The sequence below is a fragment of the Pseudophryne corroboree genome, chromosome 5, assembly GCF_028390025.1.
Source record: "Pseudophryne corroboree isolate aPseCor3 chromosome 5, aPseCor3.hap2, whole genome shotgun sequence".
In the NCBI taxonomy this organism is placed as follows: Eukaryota; Metazoa; Chordata; class Amphibia; order Anura; family Myobatrachidae; genus Pseudophryne; species Pseudophryne corroboree.
This window is the reverse complement of record NC_086448.1, coordinates 698,057,827-698,077,560: the sequence shown is the minus strand read 5'-3', so window position 1 is coordinate 698,077,560 and position 19,734 is coordinate 698,057,827. Positions and strand designations below refer to the sequence as shown.

General features: G+C 46.4%; 1 protein-coding gene across 5 annotated transcripts in view; it reads right to left on the bottom strand.

Moving 5' to 3' along the window:
- Positions 1 to 19,734, bottom strand: part of C5H8orf34 (chromosome 5 C8orf34 homolog) — a 603,368-nt gene that overhangs the window by 329,753 nt on the left and 253,881 nt on the right. For all 5 annotated transcript variants that reach the window (XM_063923877.1, XM_063923875.1, XM_063923876.1 and 2 more), the window contains one exon: positions 7,188 to 7,354. In XM_063923877.1, the coding sequence (XP_063779947.1) occupies positions 7,188 to 7,354 (167 nt within the window). The remainder of the gene's footprint in view (positions 1 to 7,187; positions 7,355 to 19,734) is intronic.

Here is a 19,734-nt window from a genome sequence, read left to right as displayed (position 1 = left end):
ATTGTTACGCAACGTGCGTACCCTTACGGTATACCATACGCCAATAGCGTACTGTGTTCTTCCACCTTTTAGAGGGTATTAAGTAAGATAAATATTAGGCTTTATCAATGGCTTGACACTTAAACATCAGATATCAGCCACAATCAAATCCTCATTCTTTCACCTGAGGAACATAGCCAGAATCAAGCACTTAATTCCCTCAGATGATCTGCCAAAAATCATCCATGCATTTGTATCATCTTGATTAGACTACTGTAATGTCCTCTACCTTGGTCTCCCAACTAAAGAATTGCACCGCTTACAGCTGGTGCAAAACACAGCTGACAGGCTGTTAACCAACCAGCCCCTTTCTAGCCACATAACACCCATCCTCTACTCCCTTCACTGGCTGCCTGTAAGATGGTGAATAAGCTTCAAGATTGGCTTACTGAGCTTCAAAGCAATACATGACCAGGGCCCAAGGTACCTGAAGCAGCTTCTGATCCCATACTGCCCCACTCGATTACTGCGAGCTGTAGATGAAAGGACTTTTAGCAGTACCTAGAATCTCCCGTAATTTATCTGGGGATCGAGCTTTTAGTCAAGCAGCTCTGACTCTATGGAACTCACTTCCCCGCACAGTGCGAGAGGCCCCAACTATAGAATCCTTCAAAAGTAGACTCAAGACTTTCCTGTTTACTCAAGCAATTCCATAATGTCCCTTTAGTATCTTCATGCTTCTGTATTTTATGAAAAGCTGGTCTGTACTTCATTATTTTCTGTACTATATTATGCTATGTATCTGTTAAGCGCCTTGAATCCTATTGGAGAAAGAGCGCTATATAAATAAAATTATTATTATTATTATTAAGTGTGTGCGTGTACATGGGCAGACTAGGTGGACCAAGTGGTTCTTATCTGCCATCACATTCTATGGGGGTAATTCATAGTTGATCGCAGCAGAAAATTTGTTAGAAGTTGGGCAAAACCATGTGCACTGCAGGGGGGGGGGGGGGGGGGGCAGATATAACATTTGCAGAGAGAGTTAGATTTGGGTGGGTTATTTTGTTTCTTTGCAGGGTAAATACTGGCTGCTTTATTTTTACACTGCAATTTAGATTTCAGTTTGAACACACCACACCCAAATCTAACTCTCTCTGCACATATCTGCCTCCCCTGCAGTGCACATGGTTTTGCCCAACTGCTAACAAGTTTGCTTCTGAAATCAACTATGAATTAGGCCCTTTGTTTCTGTTTAACTTTACAAACCTTTTAGTCTGCTTAATTGCAATATAGCAACAAATTGGAACTGCGCATATCATCCAAATAGGGACATTTATTCACTATCACAATATATAAAAACAATTGTACAATTACCGGCCGGATTTCAATATATTAAAGCATAAAACAATAAGTATACTAATTAATATCCTCAATGACTCCTAAAAAAAAGAAAATTAACACACATGTATAAATTTTTTTAAAAAGAAAAACTATTTGGCACATATGGTCGTTTCACTGATTTATATAACCATTCATAGATGACTCCTGTAACCTTGCAGGCGTCCCTGCAATGCACAGCAAATAATTAAATGTCCGCAGGACTCGTTAGTATAACGGCAAAGCAATGTTAGGATTCACTTGTTATACCCCTATATCTCTGGGGTTATACTGAATAACAGTCACTTGTGACGAAATGTCCCACGAACAATAGGTCAGCAAAGCGGTATTAGTAATGCGGTTATAGTAAGCTTGTAAATGTAGTTCCCTTTAGCACTAGGGTATTAGTTAGAAGGCAGTCTCTAATCACTAAATGGCTATTAAAAACACTCTGGTCTGGGAGCGCACTCCCTATTCCCCCTTAGCACTGAGGTCCGGATGTCCGGGTGCCGAGTAATTAGTAAGCCATCATGCAAATATGCCCATAGGATGTCCTGTTAATAGTTTGGCCGGCCGGGACATTTCATCACAAGTGACTGTTATTCAGTATAACTCCAGAGATATAGGGGTATAACAAGTGAATCCTAACATTGCTTTGCCGTTATACTAACGAGTCCTGCGGACATTTAATTATTTGCTGTGAATTGCAGGGACGCCTGCAAGGTTACAGGAGTCATCTATGAATGGTTATATAAATCAGTGAAACGACCATATGTGCCAAATAGTTTTTCATTTTAAAAAAATTATACGTGTGTTAATTTTATTTTTTTTAGGAGTCATTGAGGATATTAATTAGTATACTTATTGTTTTATGCTTTAGTATATTGAAATCCGGCCGGTAATTGTACAATTGTTTTTATATATTGTGATAGTGAATAAATGTCCCTATATGGATGATTTGCGCAGTTTCAATTTGTTTCTATTTTGTTCTATTAAGTGGAGGCAGAGAAACCAGGCCCCAGGAATGTGCGGCTACCATCCAACATAAACATTAGCGCCCAATTTTGTGTTTTTTTTCATTTTTATAATTACAATATAGTTGCAATGTAGTACTTGTCCACAAGAGGGCACCAATGCACCATAACAGATATAGCAGGTAAGCATTTCCATGTATTTGCTATATTATTCATTCATGCTTTAAATCATAGATTATTATTTACTACCAAATGAAAACGTTAAGGCTATTGAACCAGCACATAATATGTTAATGACAAAACTACATTGTATCCTGAATATTAAATAATCTATTCACTGTCCAGGGAACAACAAATATACACCAAAATTTTGTGTCAAACTAATATTCTATGAGTTTAGTGACTGAAATAAAGATGACACCAGAGTACACAGGCTATAAATATGTTATACAGTGTGTCTTATTGTATGTATGAAGTACTTATTGTGTATACACCGCAGTGAAACACCTGCAGGCTTCTGATTCTAGTAATACTAAAGACCTAAACTAATTTGTAGATGGATTCTCAATAAAATGTTTATTCACTCCGGTATTTAATAAGCTTCAGGGAACTACTGTTGCAGAGGAGAATAACTGATACAATGGGGGTAATTCCAAGTTGATCGCAGTAGGAAATTTTTTAGCAGTTGGGCAAAACCATGGCCCTCATTCCGAGTTGTTCGCTCGCAAGGCGAATGTAGCAGAGTTACACACGCTAAGCCGCCGCCTACTGGGAGTGAATCTTAGCTTCTTAAAATTGCGACCGACATACGCGCAATATTGCGATTACAAACGAGTTAGCAGTTTCTGAGTAGCTTCAGACTTACTCTGCCTGTGCGATCAGTTCAGTGCTTTTCGTTCCTGGCTGACGTCATAAACACACCCAGCGTTCGCCCAGGCACTCCCACCGTTTCTCCGGCCACTCCTGCGTTTTTTCCGGAAACGGTAGCGTTTCCATCCACACGCCCCTAAAACGCCGTGCATCCGCCCAGTAACACCCATTTCCTGTCAATCACAATGCGAACGTCGGAGCGATGAAAATGCCGTGAGTAAACTTACTTTCTTCATAGTAAAGTTACTTGGCGCAGTCGCAGTGCGAACATTGCGCATGCGCACTAAGAGAATTCTCACTGCGATGCGATGAAAAACTCAGAGCGAACAACTCGGAATGAGGGCCCATGTGCACTGCAGGGGGGGCAGATATAACATTTGCAGAGAGAGTTAGATTTGGGTGGGTTATTTTGTTTCTGTGCAGGGTAAATACTGGCTGCTTTATTTTTACACTGCAATTTAGATTTCAGTTTGAACACACCCCACCCAAATCTCTCTCTGCATATGTTATATCTGCCCCCCCCCCCCTGCAGTGCACATGGTTTTGCCCAACTGCTAAAAAATTTCCTGCTGCGATCAACTTGGAATTACCCCCTATGTACAGGGAATGTTCATAGACGCATCAAAGATGAATAGAAATGCAGATGTCTCCATGGACTGTACACTAGTTTCAATTCTATGTGATACAATAAGGAAAGATGCAAAAACATGAGCAAGCATTGCGGGTAATTCAGACTTGAACGCAGCAGCAAATTTGTTAGCAGGTGGACAAAACCATGTGCACTGCAGGGGGGGGGGGGGGGCAGATATAACATTTGCAGAGAGAGTTAGATTTGGGTGGGTTATTTTGTTTCTGTGCAGGGTAAATACTGGCTGCTTTATTTTTACACTGCAATTTAGATTTCAGATTGAACACACCCCACCCAAATCTATCTCTCTCTGCACATGTTATATCTGCCCCCCCCTGCAGTGCACATGGTTTTGCCCAACTGCTAACAAATTTGCTGCTACGATCAAGTCTGAATTACGCCCATTAGGCAGCAGTAGGAGACTTTTCACTTACTGTATGCCTCCTCCTTCGTTTGGCTTCTGCATAATGTCATACAAAACAAGAAGACGACGACTCTTTTTTGGGTGCAGTGTTAAAAGATAGAAGATAAATGTTACATGATGAGTGTAACTTTTATTTGGTATCTTTAATATATTTTTCGTGTATCCAGGTACAAAAATACAAAAGTGATGAAACAAGATTCAAACAATACAAGTATTAAAATTCTGGTCAGTGGTCTAGAAGGTCCGTGACCGTGATCTAGGTCTACATAGGTATAATAGATTGATCATTTTTTCTGACCAAGATAAATAGTTTTTAGTGTTAGAAACAACACTGGGTTAGTAAGTGTTTGGTTCACGCAAGGTATCTTAGATTTTAGTACTTATGAATTCAATATCTTAGGGGTGACCTTATATAACCCAAGCAGGACAAAAGGAATGTAGCCTGAGATTGGGGAAGAAGTATAGATAATAAGTGCCAGAATAGTCTGGCTAGTATAGAGTCGACCCTCGTACTGTTAGATAAGTAGGAAGGAAGAGAAGTGGTGATTCTACTGCCAATATTAGGCACGGAGTATCTCGATTGCTCCACTCTATATACCAGCCAGACTATTCTGGCACTTATTATCTATACTTCTTCCCTAATCTCAGTGTGCGTCCCTTCCCCCTCTCCTTTTGTCCTGCTTGGGGTATATAAGGTCACTCCTAAGATATTGAATTCATAAGTACTACTATCTAAGATACCTTGCATGAACCAGACACCTACTGACCCAGTGTGGGTTTTATCACACTAATTAACTATTAATCTCAGTCAGTCAAAGTGATCAACAATATATTATAACTATGTAGCCCTAGATCACGGACTTTCTAGACCCGGGGTGGGGAACCTCCGGCCCGCGGGCCACATAAGGCCCGCAAAGCCGTTTGTTCCGGCCCACCCGCTTGTGGTCAGTGAGACACGCCGCCGCTCAGTCCGGCGGCGGTGTGTCTCAGCTGTCAAGGCAGGGAGGAGAGCGCAGCTACTATGTTCGGCGGCAGCAGAGGGTAAGATCTCAAATCAGCCGCCGGTTCGCGAGCCAATCATAGCTCGCGGACCGGCAGCCAATCAGGATCCGCTGCTGCCGGTCTGTGAGCTCTGATTGGCTCACGAACCGGCGACTGGTTTGAGGTCCTACACGCCACCGCCCGACAAAGCCGCGCTCTCCTCCCTGTCCTGACACCCGAGACACGCCGCCGGATGAAGCAGCAGCGGTGAGCAGCACAGTGGGGGGGTGGGGGGGGCTGGGGGGGGGGGGCCTGTGGGGGCATTTGTGGATCTGGCACTGTGGGGGCATTTGTATACCTGGCACTGTGGGGGCATTTGTGGATCTGGCACTGTGGGGGCATTTGTATACCTGGCACTGTGGGGGCATTTGTATACCTGGCACTGTGGGGGCATTTGTATACCTGGCACTGTGGGGGCATTTGTATACCTGGCACTGTGGGGGCAATTGTGGATCTGGCACTGTGGGGGCAATTGTGGATATGGCACTGTGGGGGCAATTGTGGATCTGGCACTGCACTATTGGGGGCATATGTGTATCACGTCCCATTTTAATTGGCCACACCCATTTTTTTTGGCTACCTCTAAGGGGCAGACCTACTGTGGGGCAGGGTAATTTTTGCGTTGAGAATTTTTGTATGGCCCCCGAAGGATTTTATAAATATCCAAATGGCCCTTGGTAGAAAAAAGGTTCCCCACCCCTGTTCTAGACCAATGACCAGAATTTGAATACTTGTATTGTTTGAATCTTGTTTCTTGTTATTAGCATCAATTTTGCATTTCTGTACCTGGATACACTAAAAATATATTAAAGCTACCAAATAAAAGTTATTTTTTAACACTCATCATGTAACATTTATCTTCTATCTTTCAAGAGTGCACCCAAAAAAAGAGTCTTCTCCTTCTTCTTTTGTATTCCATTTATACTTACTGATTCAGGGTGCTCCGCCAATTCGACAACTTTGGGGTACTTCACCCCTTCACATTGTCAATGTTGGTTGTTTAACAACAACTAAATCTTATTCACATATTGGTGCGGAATCACAACATATTTCTTGAACTGTTCTGCATAATGTCGCACAGCTGCTGCATACAGAAACGCATCAGCTGTGTCATCAGCTCCCACCTCTGAATCAGCCGCATAGAGTTCTGATTTGGACCCAATGCCAATATGTGCGCAAATGGGTGATGTTTCTCAACTGCGCAAATGTCTAAGGGCCTAATTAAGATGTGATCATAGATGTGCTAAATTTAGCACATCTACGATCAGTTTCTCAGACATGGTGGGGGGACGCCCAGCACAGGGCTAGTCCGCCCCGCATGTCTGGCTCTGCCCCCCCCCCCTCCGCACGGGTGCAAAAGCATCGCACAGCTCCTGCGTGCTGGCAGGGAGCTACCCGCTGCATCCCGGGTCACAGCAGCTGCGTGTGACGTCCCGCAGCCACCGCGGCCCACTCTCACAGCAGTCCGGACATGCCTGTATTGTCCGGACCGCGCCCCTCCAGCGGCGTTCTAACGCCGTTGGCACGCCCCCTCCCGCCCCGCAACCACCTGTCAATCAGACAGAGGCGATGGCAGCCCTAAGATGCTTTTAGCATCTCACTAGGCTCCGGGGGGGGGGGGCACTCTACAAAGAAATTCAGACTGCGATCGCCAGTCTGAATTAACCCCTAAGTAGCTACACATGCCTCCTATAGTATGTATGCACAGAGACCGCATTTGCACCTTGTAGTCCACAATTTCCAACAAAATGAAATATATACCTTGAAAAATCAGAGAGAAGGGATCAGACTACACACTGTGACCCTACCTATACTCTACCTAGTTAACAAGAGAACAAATCTCTTCTCCATCTAAGCACTCTATAAATAAGTGAGTGACTTTATAAATTACCTAGCAGTTCCATTGCATCATCCTCATTATCTATATCTTCCTCTGTGAGAGACGCCGCTGTGCTGTGGACGGAGTCAAACGAGTCCTGAGATAGCATGGCCGCTAGTAACTTCTTGTGCTGCTGCTGCTGTTGCTTCAGACCTTTGTTCTTTGGCTCCATCTTCAAACTAAAAAAATAAAGTCACATCAGTTGGAACGTTTCAGTTAAATTGAGAGTCATCTTACACCAGGATATAGGGGGATGTACGCTGATGGCAGGGATAGAGAAAAAACAAAAATGTTGGAACTAAAGACATCACTAAGGTACAAGATGCTCTGTGCTGGGTACAAGTTAGCATGGAAGTAGGGGAAGAACGGAGATTACTAGCTAAAACTACTTAAGGAACAACTGTGTGTTGTTGTTTTTTTTAAAAGATAACAGATGCAGCGTTATTAAAAGCTGATATTCTTGTGATCACTGGCGGGGATGGGGTGCATCACATGCAGAATGAGATGCTTGACGCATCCTGTCCTGTGGACCCAATTTAGGTTGAATTGCAGATTCTGCTACTAAGCAGAATCTGCAACTGTTTCTATCCTATGCTGGGGGCCGCCCAGCACACTACCCTTTGCCAAGTGGCTGCAAACGCATTTACATTGCTGTTGAATGAATTGTGGCCACACTGTGGGCATGTTTTTAATCTGAGCGGCTGCGTGTGACGTCACGCACCCCCCCCCAATAAAAAATGGTCTGGCCACGGCTGAGTTGGCCGGATCACTCCGGCACAACGGCGAAATGGCACCACACACCCCCTTTACGGCCGCCGCTGACAGTTGCTCAGGGATATGATCACACTTGTGAATGTGAACGCATGCACTGTGTGGCTGCAGCAATTGAGCGATTTTCGGTACACTGCGATCCAAGCTGAATAACCCCTATATCTCATGAGCAAATGAGTAGCGGGGTACATTCACAAACACGCAATCACAAGTGGCCTGCAAGTGCTGCTACCGTCGTTATCATGTATCTATTGCTATGAGACATCAGCAAATAATATGACTAGAACAGGCTCACTATATGCAACTGGTTTCTCGTTTCCGTCTGTCACAAACACATGTTTTCTGTGGAACACCCCAACCCTCTCTCATCTAATGGGCCCTACACACTAGCCGATCTGCTGCCGAGGTGCCCAACGGCCGATACAGCCGACGGACGACATGGAAGTTGGGGGGGGGGGGGGGGGGTTGTGAAGGGGTGAGTGATGTTTCTTTACCCCCTGACGTCTCCCGGCCCTATAGCCCTGCATGCTAATATGGACTATATTGTCCATATTGGCTTGCAGATATAAACGAGCTGGCACCAACGATGAACAACCGCGGGGCCGCGCATCGTTCATCGTTGATTCGAGATTGTTCATATTGGCCGCACACATCGGCCAGTGTGTAGGGCCCTTTAGTTCACCGGGCATAACCTGTTCTATGGTGTCACACAGATCTGCAATAGCTGTATATGCGTTCTCAATCGGGTCATGCACAGAACAGATTTCCATAACTGACACTACTATAGCGCGGAGCTGACGAGGCCCATACACACTAGGATAGATATATATATATATATATATATATAACAATCCAGCAGTAACAGCACTCGGAGACCATGCAGAAAGAGAAACAAGGTGTATTTCACAACATTGACGTTTCGGAGCAGCGAGCCTCGTCCTCAGAATGTACACCATGATGTGGTGTACATTCTGAGGACGGGGCTCGCTGCTCCGAAACGTCAATGTTGTGAAATACACCTTGTTTCTCTTTCTGCATGGTCTCCGAGTGCTGTTACTGCTGGATTGTTATGGTTACATTCTGACATGAGCAAGCTGTTTCCAAGTATGTGAGTGCCGGTGAATACTGTATGTATATATATATATATATATATATATACACACACACACACACACACACACACACACACACAGGTGCGGCACTCAATAAATTTAAATGTTAATACCCCGGTGTCCAAGTCCAATACAGTAAAACTGCAGCCGCGTATCCAAAAATAGGGATGGCACTTCAAGGATTTTGTAAGTAGAAAAATAGTATTTTAAATAATCTCATAGTATCCATCAACGTTTGGGTGTGTCATACACTGTCTTTAGGATGACAAACAAATATTACAAATACTTAATGACATCTAATCACACACCAAACGTTGATGGATACTATGTGATTATTTAATATACTGTCCCTATTTTTGGATAGATATACTGTGTGTGCATGTATACTGTATATATATATATACATATATATATTTATTTATTTTCATCTACCCGCCTCTTTATTAGGGGCCCACTGTCAGAAGTGCCCCGGGCCCCCCATACCCGTAATCCGGCTCTGTAGTGCACACATAGGGGGTAATTCAGAGTTGATCACAGCAGCAAATTTGTTAGCTGTTGGGCAAAACCATGGGCCTAATTCAAACCTTATCGCTCGCTAGCTGGTTTTTGCAGTCCTGTGTTCGCATAGTCGCCGCCTACCAGGGAGTGTATTTTAGCTGTCCGATCGCATGTGCAACCGAGCGGTACAAAAAATCTTTGTGCAGTTTCTGAGTAGCCCAGGACTAACTCGGCCGCTGCGATCACTTCAGCCTGTCCAGGGCCGGAATTGACGTCAGGCACCCGCCCTGCAAACGCTTGGACACGCCTGCATTTTTCCAACCACTTCCTGAAAACGGTCAGTTGCCACCCACAAACGCCTTCTTCCTGTCAATCTGCTTGCGATCGCCCATGGAAATGGATTCTTCGTAAAACCCATTGCAAGGCAACGATCCGCTTTGTACCCGTGCGACATGCCTGCACATTGCGGTGCATACGCATGTGCAGTTCTGATCTGATTGCAGCGCTGTAAAAACCGCTAGCGAGCAATTAGATCTGAATGACCCCTCATGTGCACTGCAGGTGTTGCAGAGATAACATTTGCAGAGAGAGTTAGATTTGGGTGGGTTATATTGTTTCTGTGCAGGGTAAATACTGGCTGTTTTATTTTTACACTGCAATTTAGATTTCAGTTTGAACACACCCCACCCAAATCTAACTCTCTCTCCACATGTTAAATCTGTCCCCCCTGCAGTACACATGGTTTTGCCCAACTGCTAACAAATTTGCTGCTGCAATCAACTCTGAATTAGGCCTATATTCTGCAGCGCTTTACAGAGAATATTTGCCCATTCACATCAGACCCTGCCCCAGTGGAGCTTACAATCTATATTCCCTACCACATGAACACACACAGACATTCACGCTACGGTTAACTTTGTTGGGAGCCAATTAACCTACCAGCATATTTTTGGCTTGTGGGAGGAAACCGGAGTACCCAGAGGGAACCCACGCAAGTACGGGGAGAATATATAAACTCTGCACAGTTAAGGCCATGGTGGGAAACGAACCCATGACCTCAGTGCTGCGAGGCGTTAATGCTAACCATTACACCATCCGTACTGCCGTAGGTGTCCTCAAAGCTTACCTACAGCCATACCAATATGGAACAACTGAAAGTAATTAATTTGGCTTTGGAAATCTTAACCCATTTACATATTCACCACAGTGTAATTAAGGTTAAGACCTGATAGGAGTATTTTGTGTTAACTTGAACTAAAATTGTGAAGTGACCTTGTTCAATTTTTGCCATATTTTATGGAAGAATGACTGCCATGCATATCGTGTACAATGCTGGAGAACTTGAACAAAGGCATACATTTCCTTCTGTCCACTGCTGGACACAAATGGGAGAAGACAGGTTACTCTCAAGCAGAGGAAGTCAGGTTACTCTCAGACAGAGGAAGTCGGGTTACTCTCAGTCAGAGGAAGTCGGATTACTCTCAGACAGAGGAAGTCGGATTACTCTCAGACAGAGGAAGTCAGGTTACTCTCAGACAGAGGAATCCAGCTACTCTCAGTCAGAGGAAGTCGGGTTACTCTCAGTCAGAGGAAGTCGGGTTACTCTCAGTCAGAGGAAGTCAGGTTACTCTCAGACAGAGGAAGCCGGGTTGCTCTCAGACAGAGGAAGTCGGGTTGCTCTCAGACAGAGGAAGTCGGGTTGCTCTCAGACAGAGGAAGCCAACTACTCTCAGACAGAGGAAGTCGGGTTACTCTCAGTCAGAGGAAGCTAGCTACTCTCAGACAGAGGAAGTCAGGTTACTCTCAGAGGAAGTCAGGTTACTCTCAGACAGAGGAAGTCAGGTTATTCTCAGACAGAGGAAGCCAGGTTACTCTCAGAGGAAGTCAGGCTACTCTCAGACAGAGGAAGTCAGGTTAATCTCAGACAGAGGAAGCTAGCTACTCTCAGGCAGAGGAAGTCAGGTTAATCTCTGACAGGGGAAGCCAGGTTACTCTCAGAGGAAGTCAAGTTACTCTCAGACAGAGGAAGTCAGGTTATTCTCAGACAGAGGAAGCCAGGATACTCTCAGAGGAAGTCAAGTTACTCTCAGACAGAGGAAGTCAGGTTATTCTCAGACAGAGGAAGCCAAGTTACTCCCAGAGGAAGTCAGGTTACTCTGAGACAGAGGAAGTCAGGTTATTCTTAGACAGAGGAAGCCAGGTTACTCTCAGAGGAAGCCAGGTTACTCTCAGACAGAGGAAATCAGGTTACTCTCAGAGGAAGCCAGGTTACTCTCAGACAGAGGAAGTCAGGTTACTCTCAGAGGAAGTCAGGTTACTCTCAGACAGAGAAAGTCAGGTTACTCTCAGACAAAGGAAGTCAGGTTATTCTCAGACAGAGGAAGCCAGGTTACTCTCAGAGGAAGTTAGGTTACTCTCAGACAGAGGAAGTCAGGTTACTCTCAGACAGAGGAAGTCGGGTTAATCTCAGACAGACGAAGCTAGCTACTCTCAGACAGAGGAAGTCAGATTATTCTCAGACAGAGGAAGCCAGGTTACTCTCAGACAGAGGAATCCAGCTACTCTCAGTCAGAGGAAGTCAGGTTACTCTCAGTCAGAGGAAGTCGGGTTACTCTCAGTCAGAGGAAGTCGGGTTAATCTCAGTCAGAGGAAGTCGGGTTACTCTCAGTCAGAGGAAGTCAGGTTACTCTCAGACAGAGGAAGTCGGGTTGCTCTTAGACAGAGGAAGTCGGGTTACTCTCAGACAGAGGAAGCCAACTACTCTCAGACAGAGGAAGTCAGGTTACTTTCAGTCAGAGGAAGCTAGCTACTCTCAGACAGAGGAAGTCAGGTTAATCTCAGACAGAGAAAGCTAGCTACTCTCAGGCAGATGAAGTCAGGTTAATCTCAGACAGGGGAAGCCAGGTTACTCTCAGAGGAAGTCAAGTTACTCTCAGACAGAGGAAGTCAGGTTATTCTCAGACAGAGGAAGCCAGGTTACTCCCAGAGGAAGTCAGGTTACTCTGAGACAGAGGAAGTCAGATTATTCTTAGACAGAGGAAGCCAGGTTACTCTCAGAGGAAGTCAGGTTACTCTCAGACAGAGGAAGTCAGGTTACTCTCAGAGGAAGCCAGGTTACTCTCAGACAGAGGAAATCAGGTTACTCTCAGAGGAAGCCAGGTTACTCTCAGACAGAGGAAGTCAGGTTACTCTCAGAGGAAGTCAGGTTACTCTCAGACAGAGGAAGTCAGGTTATTCTCAGACAGAGGAAGCCAGGTTACTCTCAGAGGAAGCCAGGTTACTCTCAGACAGAGGAAGTCAGGTTACTCTCAGAGGAAGTCAGGTTACTCTCAGACAGAGGAAGTCAGGTTACTCTCAGACAAAGGAAGTCAGGTTATTCTCAGACAGAGGAAGCCAGGTTACTCTCAGAGGAAGTTAGGTTACTCTCAGACAGAGGAAGTCAGGTTATTCTCAGACAGAGGAAGCCAGGTTACTCTCAGAGGAAGTTAGGTTACTCTCAGACAGAGGAAGTCAGGTTACTCTCAGACAGGGGAAGTCGGGTTAATCTCAGACAGACGAAGCTAGCTACTCTCAGACAGAGGAAGTCAGATTATTCTCAAACAGAGGAATCCAGCTACTCTCAGTCAGAGGAAGTCGGGTTACTCTCAGTCAGAGGAAGTCGGGTTACTCTCAGTCAGAGGAAGTCGGGTTAATCTCAGTCAGAGGAAGTCGGGTTACTCTCAGTCAGAGGAAGTCAGGTTACTCTCAGACAGAGGAAGTCGGGTTGCTCTTAGACAGAGGAAGTCGGGTTACTCTCAGACAGAGGAAGCCAACTACTCTCAGACAGAGGAAGTCAGGTTACTTTCAGTCAGAGGAAGCTAGCTACTCTCAGGCAGATGAAGTCAGGTTAATCTCAGACAGGGGAAGCCAGGTTACTCTCAGAGGAAGTCAAGTTACTCTCAGACAGAGGAAGTCAGGTTATTCTCAGACAGAGGAAGCCAGGTTACTCCCAGAGGAAGTCAGGTTACTCTGAGACAGAGGAAGTCAGATTATTCTTAGACAGAGGAAGCCAGGTTACTCTCAGAGGAAGTCAGGTTACTCTCAGACAGAGGAAGTCAGGTTACTCTCAGAGGAAGCCAGGTTACTCTCAGACAGAGGAAATCAGGTTACTCTCAGAGGAAGCCAGGTTACTCTCAGACAGAGGAAATCAGGTTATTCTCAGACAGAGGAAGCCAGGTTACTCTCAGAGGAAGCCAGGTTACTCTCAGACAGAGGAAGTCAGGTTACTCTCAGAGGAAGTCAGGTTACTCTCAGACAGAGGAAGTCAGGTTACTCTCAGACAAAGGAAGTCAGGTTACTCTCAGACAAAGGAAGTCAGGTTATTCTCAGACAGAGGAAGCCAGGTTACTCTCAGAGGAAGTTAGGTTACTCTCAGACAGAGGAAGTCAGGTTATTCTCAGACAGAGGAAGCCAGGTTACTCTCAGAGGAAGTTAGGTTACTCTCAGACAGAGGAAGTCAGGTTACTCTCAGACAGGGGAAGTCGGGTTAATCTCAGACAGACGAAGCTAGCTACTCTCAGACAGAGGAAGTCAGATTATTCTCAGACAGAGGAAGTCAGGTTACTCTCAGAGGAAGCCAGGTTACTCTCAGACAGAGGAAATCAGGTTACTCTCAGAGGAAGCCAGGTTACTCTCAGACAGAGGAAGTCAGGTTATTCTCAGACAGAGGAAGCCAGGTTACTCTCAGAGGAAGCCAGGTTACTCTCAGACAGACTGCTTAAGGCTTACCTTGAGAAAGACCCCAGGGCAGGGTCGGAACGCGTGGGTGCCGTGGCCTGGTGACTGGACCATCGGGAAGGCGGATTGGGCAGAGAGACTAGGAGCTGCAGCCTTGGACTCCCTTGATTCCTGTGCGAATAAGATTCCAGCATTGCCATTTCTTTACATCTATATGGTAATTATCCACCTGACCGTTTGATGCAGGATACCATGGCTTTCTGATATACCACATGCTGCTGTTTTACACAAAGTGATTGTGATTCATGTGTGTTAGAGGACCAATGAGATAGTCCTCACAATTGTTTCGGTAATTACATCGATTAATCAGCTTCTTGTGGCATATTGTTCATTGTTTTTAATCTGTGTGTGTCCAATTGTTTATCACCCTTGATGGGTCACTTTTTAATTGTTTTAAATGTGTATTTGTAATAAAAAAACGGAATTACACTATGTCACTTTTATCATCTCTCCTATAATATCTGTGCCATCCGATTGGGAGAAGAGAGTGACAATATTTACTCCAATACGAATATAAGTATTCATTATTACTATTTATTTGAATTTGCGCTGGTGGATTGGTTTCTCTATTCTGTTGCATCTTTGACTTTCTGGTGGAGGGCTGGGAAAACCTCCGTTTTGAGAGACTTATCACCAGCTGCATAGTGCGCACAGAGATATCGGTGCACCTCTTTGACTTGTAGAGGAAGTCAGGTTACTCTCAGAGGAAGTCAGGTTACTCTCAGACAGAGGAAGTCAGGTTACTCTCAGACAAAGGAAGTCAGGTTACTCTCAGACAAAGGAAGTCAGGTTATTCTCAGACAGAGGAAGCCAGGTTACTCTCAGAGGAAGTTAGGTTACTCTCAGACAGAGGAAGTCAGGTTATTCTCAGACAGAGGAAGCCAGGTTACTCTCAGAGGAAGTTAGGTTACTCTCAGACAGAGGAAGTCAGGTTACTCTCAGACAGGGGAAGTCGGGTTAATCTCAGACAGACGAAGCTAGCTACTCTCAGACAGAGGAAGTCAGATTATTCTCAGACAGAGGAAGCCAGGTTACTCTCAGACAGAGGAATCCAGCTACTCTCAGTCAGAGGAAGTCGGGTTACTCTCAGTCAGAGGAAGTCGGGTTACTCTCAGTCAGAGGAAGTCGGGTTACTCTCAGTCAGAGGAAGTCAGGTTACTCTCAGACAGAGGAAGTCGGGTTGCTCTTAGACAGAGGAAGTCGGGTTACTCTCAGACAGAGGAAGCCAACTACTCTCAGACAGAGGAAGTCAGGTTACTCTCAGTCAGAGGAAGCTAGCTACTCTCAGACAGAGGAAGTCAGGTTAATCTCAGACAGAGAAAGCTAGCTACTCTCAGGCAGATGAAGTCAGGTTAATCTCAGACAGGGGAAGCCAGGTTACTCTCAGAGGAAGTCAAGTTACTCTCAGACAGAGGAAGTCAGGTAATTCTCAGACAGAGGAAGCCAGGTTACTCCCAGAGGAAGTCAGGTTACTCTGAGACAGAGGAAGTCAGATTATTCTTAGACAGAGGAAGCCAGGTTACTCTAAGAGGAAGTCAGGTTACTCTCAGACAGAGGAAGTCAGGTTACTCTCAGAGGAAGCCAGGTTACTCTCAGACAGAGGAAATCAGGTTACTCTCAGAGGAAGCCAGGTTACTTGTAACGATGTGCCCTGCGGGCACATCAGCAGCGCTGTGTGCGTGGCGGCGGCGGGTGTCCGGTGCAGGGATTACCCTTTTCCCTGCACCGGACCAGAGGCTGCGGAGGGGTTTGAATGTTGGCGCCCTCCGGGAGCCAATCGCGGCTCCCGGAGCGGCGGCCAATCAGGGAAAGACGCGGCGAGCCAATCGGCGCTCGTCGCATCATAGGCCCCGCCCCCGGCGTCTGACGTCAGACGCCGGGTGGGACGGAGAAGGGGAGGCCGCGCCGAAAAGCGGCGAGAAGAAGACAAGAAGACGCGACGGGCGGGAGAAGAGGACAGCGCGCGCGCGGAAGAGCGCGAAGAAGAAAGAAGCCGGGTCCTGGAGAAGACGGCGGCCGCTGAAGAGGCCAGAAGACGTCGGGCTCCTGCAGGAGGAAGACGCGGAGGAGAGACGGCGGCGCCGCTGGCCAGGACGGGTCAGCGGCAGAAGAGAGTGCCAGAGACCCCGTGGATCAGGTGAGGCCTCGGTGAGGCAACCTTCACCCCCTCCCCTCTTCCTCCCTCGACCACCAGGGACGGGCATTAGGCCCGAGGGCACAATCCAGGCACTAGGCCTGTGGCGCAGCTAGGAGTTTGGGGGTTAATATTTGATTAGGTGGTTTGGGCATTAGGCCCAAGCCACCCCACCCCTGCGGCACCAGTTAGGCGGGCACTAGGCCCGGGGGACAAATCAGGCAATAGGCCTGTGGGCGTTAGAGGGCGTTAGGCCCTAGTGTATTTTTGGCCATTAGGGAATATTAAGGTGACCCTGGGCACAAGGCCCAGGTCACCCAACGGCAACAAGTTAGGCGGGCGCTAGGCCCGTGGGCGAAGTCAGGCCTCCGGCCTGTGTGCAGTTAGGGGGCACTAGGCCCAGCGAATCAGTGTTCCCCCCAAGGTGAATGAAGGTGGCGCTGGGCACTAGGCTCGGGCCACCCGGAGGTGTTTAGGTGGGCAGGCCGTGTGGCACCCACCCCCTTCCAGCGGCAGGTAGGGATTTAAAGGGACAACACCGTGTGATCTTGCATTTCCGATATTGTGATGTATGTTGTTACCGTGCAGGGCAAATTGTCTGTGTTTGCATAGTTTTGTTGCACCACACCCACAGAGCTAGTTTGAGGGCTCTGCTGTTGTAGTTAGTATAGGGTGTGACACTAGGGTAGAGTTAGGCCCTGCACGGCTGTTTCTCTTTGCCTCCTTACAGGGACCTGTAAGTGGAGAAGATCGGAGTGCAAGACTTGTGACGGTGAGTAGCATCCGTGTACGTTTGTCCCTTGTCTGTCCCCGAGCGCCGGAGTCAGGATTGCTCACGGACGTGAGAATCCCTTTCATCACACTACGTGCGAGAGCGCGAGTGTGTGAAAGCTGGGTGGCTGAGGCTTTGTGCCAGTGATGACCTTTCACCCAACCGGTGAAGGTCGCGGCCACCCCTGGGGTATCCCCTGTTCCAGTGGAAGAAGGGTCGATACCCCCTTTAATGTAAACCATTCTCTCCTCAGCTCGGTCGTCGGTCAGCTCCGAGAGGGAATCGCCGTGTCCGGATCCGAGTGAAGATTTCCAGGTCCGTTGAAGGTTCCGGTACCTGAAGGTGAGAGAGAGCGGCGCCTGGTGAGTACCGAGTCTACACCTGCACGGCAGCAGGCACCACACGCACCGCAGGCTCACCTCTCACATACTCTCAGACAGAGGAAGTCAGGTTACTCTCAGAGGAAGTCAGGTTACTCTCAGACAGAGGAAGTCAGGTTATTCTCAGACAGAGGAAGCCAGGTTACTCTCAGAGGAAGTCAGGTTACTCTCAGACAGAGGAAGTCAGGTAATCTCAGACAGAGGAAGCTAGCTACTCTCAGACAGAGGAAGTCAGATTATTCTCAGACAGAGGAAGCCAGGTTACTCTCAGAGGAAGTTAATCTTAAGCCTCCCCTCAATGTAGAATGTTGACAATTCACATGTAGACATTGTGAACATGTCAATTTTCTGCAAATGTACTGTATACTTGTCGTGTCCACATGATTGTCAACATTTTGAATGTCGACATGGTGACTGCATCCCCTTTCTATCACTGTTGTAGAATACTAAAGAACTACTACCATAAAATATTAATTACTAGTTCTGCTTTGGCTGTTAATTTAGTATTTTTGTCATACCTATAAAATGATAGTTGATGTATAGTTGATCAATAGCTGAGCTGCACACATTTATTACTGGGTGTAATGATTTAACTGTCATACATTGTACACTTTATACAACTGCTTTATTGTAATTTGTATTTTTTTAATCTATTTTGATTAAAAATGTATATATTAATTACTAGTATATCATTTTACACCAATGTTCTATAAGCCAAATACCATATACACTGTATACATTGGGGTATATTTACTAAGGTCCCGATTTTGACCGAAATGCCGTTTTTTCTTCAAAGTGTCATTTCGGTAATTTACTAAGCAAAAATCTCGGCAGTGATGAGGGCATTCGTAATATTTTGGAAGTCCTAGGAAAAAATCACGAATCAATACACCATCGGTCAAATACGCCTGCAATTTGGTAGAAATCGGTAATTTACTAAAAAGTGCAAATCACAAACACTGCCGACAATAGCCAAACACTGCCGTGCATAAATACAATTCGTGAAAAAGTGCTAAAAAAAAAACCAGACCTGCTTTTTTATCCCGTGTTTGGATAGGCATGCACGGATCCATGAGATCCGTGCATGTTTATCAGTGGGAAGGGGATGGGAAAGTGTTTTTTTTTTAGAAAAAAAATTGCGTGGGGTCCCCCCTCCTAAGCAAAACCAGGCTCGGGCTCTTTGAGCCGGTCCTGGTTGCAAAAATATGGGGGGGGGAATGATAGAGGTTCCCCCATATTTAAACAACCAGCACCGGGCTCTGCGCCTGGTCCTGGTTCCAAAAATACGGGGGACAAAAAGCGTAGGGGTCCCCCGTATTTCTGAAACCAGCACCGGGCTCCACTAGCCAGATACATAATGCCACAGCCGGGGGACACTTTTATATAGCTCCCGGCGGCCCTGGCATTACATAACCAACTAGTCACCCCTGGCCGGGGTACCCTGGAGGAGTGGGGACCCCTTCAATGAAGAAGAAGAGGCTTCTACACTGGATTTTGTGAGTATAACTTTTTCCACAGGTACACCATGGATTCTACATGGAGAAGAGGACCGACCCTTGTGTGAACATAAGGTAAGTATGTGTATATGGAGGTGTGTATGTATGCATTAAAGTTATACTTTCAAGGTGTGTGTCTTATGTTTTTATTGGGGTATTTTTTTAGTAGTAGTACTACAGGTACCAGCGGGCCCGGTTTTCCTCCGCATGCTGGTACTTGTGGTTCTCCAAGTACCAGCTTGCGGGGGAGGCTTGCTGGGACTTGTAGTACTGCTACTAAAAACAATATTCATTTTTTTACACAACGGCTATCAGCCTCCCATCCGCAGCCCTTGGATGGGGGGGACAGCCTCGGGCTTCACCCCTGGTCCTTGGGTGGCTGGAGGGGGGGGACCCCTTGATTGAAGGGGTCCCCACTCCTCCAGGGTACCCCGGCCAGGGGTGACTAGTTGGTTATGTAATGCCAGGGCCGCCGGGAGCTATATAAAAGTGTCCCCCGGCTGTGGCATTATGTATCTGGCTAGTGGAGCCCGGTGCTGGTTTCAGAAATACGGGGGACCCCTACGCTTTTTGTCCCCCGTATTTTTGGAACCAGGACCAGGCGCAGAGCCCGGTGCTGG